General features: G+C 25.1%; 1 protein-coding gene across 1 annotated transcript; it reads left to right on the top strand.

Annotated features, from left to right (window-relative positions):
• The first annotated feature begins 10,115 nt into the window (after positions 1-10,115).
• Positions 10,116-10,481, top strand: LOC133032152 (ESCRT-related protein CHMP1A-like). Its single transcript, XM_061106002.1, has one exon. It carries the CDS (start codon positions 10,116-10,118, stop codon positions 10,479-10,481), a length of 366 nt encoding a protein of 121 aa, XP_060961985.1.
• The last annotated feature ends 74 nt before the right edge of the window (positions 10,482-10,555 follow it).

Here is a 10,555-nt window from a genome sequence, read left to right as displayed (position 1 = left end):
TAACAGAGCATTTTAAACGAAATGGTAAATAACTAAAAGAAGTGAGATGTTTAAAGAATTTTACCACTAAAAAATTATTTTATATGATTAAGTGTCACTAATTATAAAATTTAAATGATTTTACAGCCAATTTCCTCATAATCCCTTCTCTCATTCTTGGGTTAATGTCATATGAAGTATTAATAAGCTTGTGATTAAAGTCTCCTTTTTTTATTTCAATTTTATATACGTAATTATATTTAGGAATTCATATTTTACTTTTATAAAATATTTTGACAATGAATTTGTCGGTAAATTCAAATTTTCTTCATTAAATTGGTTATTCTATTTATAATGTCACTAAACGTTTGAAAAAGATCACTAATGAAAGGTGATAGACATGACCTAAATGAAATGCATATGAAATAAATTCAACCATAGATAATAATTGGGCAATAGACTTAAGTTTAGTTCATCGATATAACGTGAAACTATATATATGGAAGTAACCCAAATACTAATAATAAACCTTTATTATCATTGGATATTTATGTTATAAGATTTGAGTTTATACTCGGTATAAATCTAACAATTTTTTTAGTGGTGTAAATGTTAGTAAATTGTAAATTTTTGTCCAATTTTATAAATGCAAAAGTATCTTATGTAAAGTTCACATTCTAAATTATTATTATGATAAAGAATAGATAATTAGGAAAGAGAAGTAAATATTATCATTCTTATTCGTTGGAGCCACCTGTGTTGTAGGATAGTAAGCCAATAAATGAGAAATTACACATAAAAACTACTCAAGAGTTGTTAAGGCAATATGTATAGAAAGAATAGTGTCATAAAAAAACTGAATCAGATCAGTAACTAATCTTTCATCTGATGTAGTTTCAATTGGTTATAGCTTTGTGTTTGCTCCTTGTTCTCACCAAAAAACTATGGTTGATGTATGTATGTAACATCTTCTATTGTCTCCAATGTTAACTGTCGGGTGCATAATTCAAACATACCACACAAAAATAGTAGAGATACTCAAGTTGTTTGGATTATTGAATTTGCGAGTTCACATTCATTAAAGTCATCTATAATTACAACTTTTTGTTTTTGTTTTCTAATTTAATATATATTAAATTATACCTCAGGTTATTAAAAACTTCCATCAAACTATTAAATTGTCAGATTTAATAATTTTTATCTAATTTCATTCAATTTTACTAACAGACACCTAATTTGACAAGGGTATTCGCGGTACGGATGGTGCGATTTTTGACCATTTTTCAAACCAACTTGCACATGCAGTTTTTCTAATTTCCCAAACTGATCCCGCACCGCAAAATTAAAAAAACCACAGAAATCGTACCGCAAAAAATAATACGGTGGGGTGCAATTTTTGCAGTTTCTACGGTTTGGAGTATCACCAAATAATTAAACTATCACAAATACAATAAAACTTGAGCAATATTTGTTAAAAATACCATAAGACTTAAGAAAAATATGAAAAAAAAAATTAAGTTTCAACAATACAATAATTAGCGGGCTTTGGACTGGACCTTTACATATTGGACCTAAATAAATATAAAAATTTATATTTATAATATGCGGTGCAATTTGAACCGCATATTAACAATTCAAAACCGCAAATTGCACCGCACCGCGCGATTTAAGAAAAATTCAAACTGAGACCGCACCGCAAAAAATTTCAAATCGTATTTTTTTTTTGTGCGGGCGATTTGAACAGTTTGATGAACAACCCTACTATGTACTATAAATTGTGCTCTCGAACTTTAACGTGTATTAAATTATGCTAGCTTCTTGAACTTTAACAAGTACCAAATCGTGCAACCCGAACTTCCATTCACGCCAGGTGCCCGTTAAACTAAAGTGCTTGAATTCCATAATCTTATCAATAGTTGGCCTGAAAAATTTAGAAGACTAATTTAATACATATCATAATTGAATAGGGGGACAAATCCTAATTAACTTTTTAATGGTTAGTAATTTCCTTAATTACATTAAGAAAAGGGAAACTTACAATAATACTGTAAAATAGAAGAAAGTTTATAAAAATATTGGAATACAGAGATTTTTATATCTTTACTGTATCAAATTTACAAAAATACTGTGTTAAAGTTTCAAAATTATAAAAATATTGTATTTCATTAAAATAAAAGAAACAACTCAAAAACAGCTAAGATAGCTAAAAAGCAACCCTAGAACAACTAAACAAACGACATGAAAATAATTATAAAACAACAAAAAGATATAACTACAAAGCAATAGAAAAATAACAAAATATTGACTTAATTGCAATAAGTAAAATAATATCAACTTCTCAATATATTTTTGTATTACAATTTTTTTTTTACTTACTTTTGACAACTTGATTTATTTTTTTTGTACTATTATATTATTTTTTTCATAAAATTTGTTATTACAATTTTATTTTTTCAACTTTTTTTTTTCTCTTTTCCGTTTTGAGTTAGTGATAGTTAAAATGATAATTTATTTTTTAAAAGTTAAATAAATAGTTGCATTAATAATAGAAATAATAAAACCTAATTAATTCAAAATGGGGTATTTTTGTAAGATTATCATATACAATTAATATGTCAATATCTACTACTGCACATCGTGTCAATTAAAAAAACGAAAAATCTTATCATTGTATTTTAAAAAAATGTATCAAAAAAATAAACTAAATATATGTATCTATATTTACAAAGCAACACACATACAATAAAAAAATATTAAGAATAAATTAAAAATATACACAATAAAAAATACACATGAGTAAAAATATAACTAAAAAATAATTATTTAACATAGAAAATTATGAAAACCACTTAAAAACAACTAAAAATAACATAAAAATAGCAGAACAAATGCACATATATACATCAAAAATATTATCTGAAATAAACTGAAAATATACACGATTAAAAATGTACATAAACTAAACAACAATTGTACCAAAAAAACATAAAAATAACAAAAAAATAACTATAAAATAACTATTGAAAACCTAAACAACAATTAAAAAAAAAACAACTATAAAATAAAAAAAAAAAAAAGGTCAGCTATAAATCAACAGAAAAATAACAAGACATCATCTTGTTAAAATATACAAATCCTTCATAAATCAACTCTGAATAAACTACAAAAATATCCAAAAAAAAAAAGATACTACTTTTATTAATCATGTAAAAAATAGAAAAATATAGGAGGCGTGTTTTTACTTTTTTTGTAAGAAAGAGAAAGATTGTTAAAAAAAAAATATAAGAAAAATGATGAAAGTAAAAAAAAAATCATATTTTAGTAATGGTCAAAATAAATTAATTAAGTTTTTTTTATAAAATATGATTAATTAAAGAAAAATAGCTTAAAATAGTTAAAGTGAGAATAGTAAGAAAATGAAAAAGAGAAAAAAAATAGAATAAGTATTTGTAGTGTGCAAAAGTGTTAAAATAACAAAATATAAAAATATACACTTATTATATATATATATATCCTATATAAAGTGTGCCTATGTAACAGAATTCTTGGTTTATGAGAAATTCATGGGTGACTTTTTATTTATATTAAAAATAAAATAGTTTAATAAAAATAAAAGGCTAATTAGTAATTTTTCCCCCTGAACTTTGACATGTAGTAAATCGTGCCCCCTGAACTTTTTCGACCGTTAAAAATTCCCCTCGAACTATTGAGATTGTTAAATTTAAGGACTTTTGTCTAATTTCATTCAATTTTACTATTTCAGTAATTGTTTATGTACTAAACCATGCTCCATAGACTTTGATATCTACCAAATCATGCCCCTCAAACTTTGATATGTACTAAATCACGCCCCTTGAACTTTCATCCATGTTAGAATTTTTTACTAAAATTAGACAAAAGTCCTTAAATTTAACAATCTCAATAGTTCGAGGGGAATTTTTAACGGCCAAAAAAATTCAGGGGGCACGATTTAGTACGTGTCAAAGTTCAGGGGGAAAAATCACTAATTAGCCAAAATAAAATAGTTTATGAGAAATTCATGGGTCACTTTTTATTTATATATAATAAAATAAATCTCATTAAATCTAAAAAAATACAATTGGGTTTTTGCTTTGTACATCTACGTTTGGCTTTTCTAAATATACTTATGTTATTTAGTTGGATTTTATTCTAAATAAGAATTTACTACTATTTACTAGTATTTATGAGAAATTATTGAGCGACTTTTTTTAAAATATTTTCTTTTTTTATATAAAATGTGGCTATGTAACAGAATTCTTGGTTTAATATTATTATTTATTTTTCTGTCAAAATGTTAACAAAATATTCTAATATTTGACAGAATATTCTGATTAGAAAACGTTAATTATAATTGATTAATTTTAGCTAAATAATCCTACCAAAATTTAATCTAACAAATTTATCTCTCTAGAGCAAAAACCCTAGCCTCCAACACAACCTTTACCAGTTTATAACCTTAGTTATATATAATTTCTTAAGCTATATTTTATAATTTTAATTTTTATTTTAAAATTTGAAAAATACTAATGAAGACAACATGCTACATGCTATCATACAAAAGTATTGCATTTATATATCCCACGATGTTTCAAAAATACTTTGGAAAGTTCATCTTGAATTAATTATTAATATGTAATAAAAGATATTAGTTATTATATTATTACTTTAAACAAAGGAAAGTTCTAGCGGTGCTTTTACTTTCTAATCATCTCTTGGTTTCGGGCAGAAAGTCATATTCATGTGTTATTTGTACGTTAAACTTTTGTTAATAGGACAGGGAAGAGAGTATAGTCTTACAGAACTTGAAATGTGAACATGAGTTGTCAGTATATACATAAACCTCAATTTTGGCTTCTTTAACCAGCTGCCACACACAAGTTACTTACTCTGAATTTATAACTATTTACAATTTTTTAACACTCAAAAAGTTACCGAGTTTGTTTTATATAGCTCTACTTATTAAGGTAGAAAAATATTTTTAGATTGACTCCTCTATTTTGTTTATTAAATGAATTATTTTCAAGTTGACACATTAACTTAAAAATGACACAATAATGACCTACTACAAAGTATACACTTATATTCATTCTATTTATTGAAAATTAAACTCAAAAATACTTAGTGGAAACTTGAATGAATAATACCACTCTTTTAAGTTTTAAGACTGTATATGACTATGCAATTTTGGTTATTGTATTATCATTGCTGCTACATAGTTGATCATTTTTAAAGTTTTGATGTGAAATTTCGTATTGTGAGCTTTTTAGAGTTTCTAATAGACTTCAATGTGTAATAGATTTATATAATTATACTTGGAATAAATTTTGATAATGTTGTTTGGTGGATTCCTATTTTGTTATTAGGTAACATAATATTATTATTCGTTAGGTCTGTCATAATTATTAAGTGAGAATGAATCAATTTAAAAACCTTTCACTATATTGAAATGTGAGATTGATTTTAATATGAGCTTAATTATATTTTTTATTTTGTATATCTATTGTTTTATTTGAAAATAGGTGAATAAATGACTACACTGTATACAACAATTAAGGACATCACTCCAACTACAGAAAGTTGGAAGAATAAAATGAGAGTGTTAGAAAAATTTGAAAAGCGGACAAATAAGAGTTCACCACTCAAATATCAAAAGCTTAATGTTAGCAGACAAAAAAGTATACAATCAGTTAATTTACTGTTAAAATTGTCAATACTCTAATAATAAATGCTATATTTTCCGAATTTTGTCTGTACACGCGTTGCAACAAATTATAATTTCATAAATATATTTTTTTCCTTAAAAATGAACACAGGGTAATGATGTTGAACCTAATAACTAATAATATTTTTTTTTAATTTTTAATTGTATCACTTTTTAATAACATAGAAAAAAATTAGCATAAAATTTAGTATACGTGCCTTGCACGTAACTTTTTGCTAGTACATATATATTTATAAGAAAAAAAACAGGAGAGAGAGAGAGAGAAATGTAGCAACTGATTTTAAAAAAAAAAGTTAGCCAAAATTGACTTAAAAAAAGATATAAAGGAGAAAGATATTTTTTTTTTTGAAGCTTTCATAAGTAAAAATAGTAAAAATGAAAAAAAAATTTAAATAGGAAAAGTGTAAATATAAAAAAATTATTGTCGAAATATATATGTAAAATTTGGAGAAAAATTAATATTTGGTGTAAATAAGAAAACAACATAAGAAAAAATAATATACAAGTAACAAAAAATCACTACCAAAATAATAAGAGTACAGCATAAAAAAAAAATATCAAAACAACGTATTTTATATAAATAAAATCTTAAAATTAGTAAAAATATTTAAAATTTTGTACAACCTTAGTATTTTTTTTTTTTAATGTTTATATATATATACTAGTTTTATTTGAAGTTTAATTCTTTATTTTTATTTAGATGTCTATAACTAAAGTTTTTATTTAGATGTCTATAACTAAAGGTATAATTATATCAAAACAAATGATTTATTATATTAAAGTAATATTTGTACTACTATTATATTTGGTTAGTAAAATATAATTGTGTATATATAAGTCATAACAAAATAATATTTATTATTTACTTATAGAATATTTAGTGAAACAAAGATATAAGTTTTGCAAAATTTAAAGCAAATATTATGTAACAAAAATTAAAAAAATGGTGCAAGACACGTATACTTAGTTTCATTTTAAGTTATTTATAAAAGAAATGACAAGTTAAAAATAAATAATATATCCCCATCCAAGGACATAATAGTCATGTTTCTAAACCAACATTTTTAAGCAATAAAAGTGCACACTACCATTCTAAGTGAGCATGTTTAATTTATGGCACGTTTACTAAATTTTTTTAGAAATGGAATAGTTGTGATTTATCTTGTTAACTTTATTAGGAAACGTAATCGGAATGCTTAAATTGACTAAATTGCCCTTTTGAGTTAAACTATATTATATGGTAGTTATTTTGCAAGACATATTTTAAAGGACAAAATTGTCATTATATATTTAATATTAAAAAATAAAACAAAAATAATAAAAATCCATTACCCTTAATGACATTCCTTACAAAATTGGTGGGAGAAGTTCTCCCTTTCTTTTCTCCCTTATTTAATCAACTTCTCCCTTTCCTAATTTTAATAATGCAAGTAAACAAATGTAAGGGAATGATTACCTTACTATTGATTCTCATTACTTATTAGTAAACATGCCATTAGTGTAATGGGAATTGTAATGGAATCATTATTACCATTACATTGTTTGCTTTCATTTTTAAAGCTTTGTAATGCCTTTATATTGTAATGGTCCTTACAGTATGTATTGTAATCCCCATTACATTATAAAACCAATATAATGATGATTACATTGTTAGAAAATATTTCTTTTGTCTTTTTTTGTTACTTTAATTTAAATTTTAAATATTAAAAATAATAAAACTAAAAATATTTTTGTCAATATAAAACTTATTTTATTTGAATACAATGTTCATTAATTACAGAGTTAAACCAATCATCAAAATACCATTCTTATTACAATTCTTATTCCATTATACTACCATTCACATTACAATTACCATTCCCATTACATTATATTACATTAAAACAAACACCACCATACTATAAAGGAAACTTAAAAGAAAAAAAGAATTAATTTTTTTTTATTATGAATCAAGAATACATAGTTAGTATTTATACTTAATGGAAAAACCAGCTAGAGCCAATGAGCCAGTGAGGTACAAAGAGTTACAATTAATATCATACTGTATTTGACTCTAGTTTAACAATCATAACAAACTCAAACCTTTCTTTGCAATAATTTTTTTATAACCAGAGCTCAATCCACCATGAAAACAAAATAAAGCAAATAGTCGGTAAATATAAATCACCAAATTAAATATAACTATGTGTATAAATATATATATATACAAATATTTTATATATATATATATACAAATATACATACACTATATTTTTCTTTTTTCTCATGCTAAAAACAAAAGAGCATCCGTATCCTATTGTAGAATTTACAATTGAAATTATAGAATTTACAATTGAAATGCAACATGAGATAAAATTTTAACCACCACCGTAGGCTAAAAAAGAGCAATAAACTGGAGTGGCTCTTTATCTTGAAATATCTGACCCTGCAACATACACTGTTATGTTCAAGTCTTAAATTCATAAATTGTTTTGTATACCTCTTTAACTATATTTGTTTAAAAATTATCTAAACTGTTGCATCATTATGTTAATAAATTAAAATTATACTTGAGTAATCTAATATTAGGTTGTTTAAACCATTGAGTAAATTGTTAAATTAAGTGAAATTAGTTGCGTGTCAACTGTTAACAGGACATAATTGCCACTATTCTCTGTCAAGTCATACTTAAAATTTGCATCATAAGTTAATTTTATTTGAAAATGGTATTTCATTTACTTAATTGGCTGTAGACCAATTATAAAATATTCTTTAGAGAAATTATAAAAGAGTTTGCAAATTACCTGTGAGAGATTTATCAGTATAATCCACCTCTTGGTTATGCTCATCATCAAAAATGGCAATCTCAACCACTAAAGAATCATAATACAAACATAACATCAATTTCATGTCATTCACCTAAATTAATTAAGATAAACAAAAGTAAGGAGATAATATATTTTCATTCTTTTTTACTAATGTAATTTCTACAAATTAACTTACAATAAAAATAATTAAACAAACATGAAATTTGCTATTCAATTAATATATATATATTTTAGGACAAAACTCTATATTTCATAAAAGGATAAATTCTATCTATTCTTCATGTTATTACATTCATTCTGACCATTAATAGGCCAGTTCAAAACTAATGAAAGAGAAAAGGAAAAACAAAATTAAAACATCAAATTAAATTGCATCATATCTTCACCTCTACTCCCCCGTTCGTTTTTTCTTTTCCACTGCTGTTTTTATGAAACTGCAAAAAGAAAAATGGTTTAAATGATAATGGTGACACAACCATCGTACCAATAAAACTAATACAAATTTACAAAAATTCAATTACTATAAATAATAAAGATAACTATACAATAGCTATAAATAACAAAGATATAGCTATGCAAAATCTGATAATTATAAAATGCATCAACTAAATACCAATCACGCATTTGAAAATAAAAATGATTAGATGAGCACAAATCCAAACACTTAAAGATCTTAAAGGATTGACATTGTAAAAGTAAGGTTATATAATATAAAGAGAACTATTATGCATGAAACTATTAATAGTACTCTAAATATCTAAGAATCCCATATATAACAAATAAAAAAGTTAAATCTTAATATAAATCTAATTAAGATGTAGAAGCATACTCTGGCAATAAACCAGACAGAGTAATACACTTAAATCTGTAGATTTAAAATTAGTTAAACTTAATCATATAAGAAGTACTACTTTGAAACTTTATGTACAAATAAATAATTAAAAGAGCTAACAATTCTCAATATCAATTTCCTTATGCATATAAAAAAATATGAATTTTGTGTGTCAAATAAAATATAATGCAAGACCAGTAGCTGTAATCAAATGATTTAAAAGCTATGGTTCTCTCAAAGCATAGTTTAAAGACTGAAAATACACCTGGAAGAACCAATAGCCAATCCCCTGAATTTTTTTTTTTTATAAATTGCTCTTCGGTCACGTCATAAGGTATATTTCTCATTGTATCAAATTTCAGTCAGATGATATTTATCCCTAAATTAGAACCAAACAATAAATAGAAAAACCCTTACTATAAACTATAGGAATTGAAAAGCTTAGAAATTTCAAAATTGAAATTGCCACTAAGATTTCAGTCAAAAGTTTTTAAAGAAAGAGAAAGACAAAGTAATCTTCTCGATACCTAAAAAAAGAGAACAAAAATGAACAAAAACTACCAAGAGAAAAAACTCATCATAATAACATCCAAATAAAAAGCTAAAAAATTGTTATACAATTATTTTTAAAATATCCTACGGACGTTGCTTATCTAAAGAAAAAAAAAAAGAAGGATCTCATACCATCTCTGCAATTTCATTCTGCCCGACAAAACCCTAGAATCCCAATTTGAAATTATCTGAAGTGATCGCCATGGGGAACATCGAGAAGCTGCTTAATCAGATCATGGAGTTGAAATTCACAGCCAAATTGCTGCAACGCCAGGCCCGAAAATGCGAGAAAGAAGAGGAGTCGGAGAAGCTCAAGATCAAGAAGGCCATGGAAAAAGGCAACATCGACGGCACTCGAATATACACCGAAAATGCCATTCGTAAACGAACCGAGCAAATGAATTATCTCCAGATGTCTTCGCGCCTCGATGCCGTCGTGGCTCGCCTAGACACCCAAGCCAAGATGACCACCATTAACAAGTCCTTTACATTCTGCAACTTGAAAGAAAAAGGGTTACAAATTGTACATAATAAGATTATTAAACCTAAAGCTTACTCATTTTCATAGTGAAGTTTGACATGTTAATTTTTTTTTTCTGTATCTTATCATTTACTAATTCTTAACATTCCTAAATTAAATCC

The sequence above is a fragment of the Cannabis sativa genome, chromosome X, assembly GCF_029168945.1.
Source record: "Cannabis sativa cultivar Pink pepper isolate KNU-18-1 chromosome X, ASM2916894v1, whole genome shotgun sequence".
Classification (NCBI taxonomy): Eukaryota; Viridiplantae; Streptophyta; class Magnoliopsida; order Rosales; family Cannabaceae; genus Cannabis; species Cannabis sativa.
The sequence above is the reverse complement of the archived record's forward strand: the minus strand, read 5'-3'. Positions and strand labels throughout refer to the sequence as shown.

Excerpts from the sequence above, each read along its gene's own strand:
- LOC133032152 (XM_061106002.1), top strand. The coding sequence starts at position 10,116 with ATGGGGAACATCGAGAAGCTGCTTAATCAGATCATGGAGTTGAAATTC.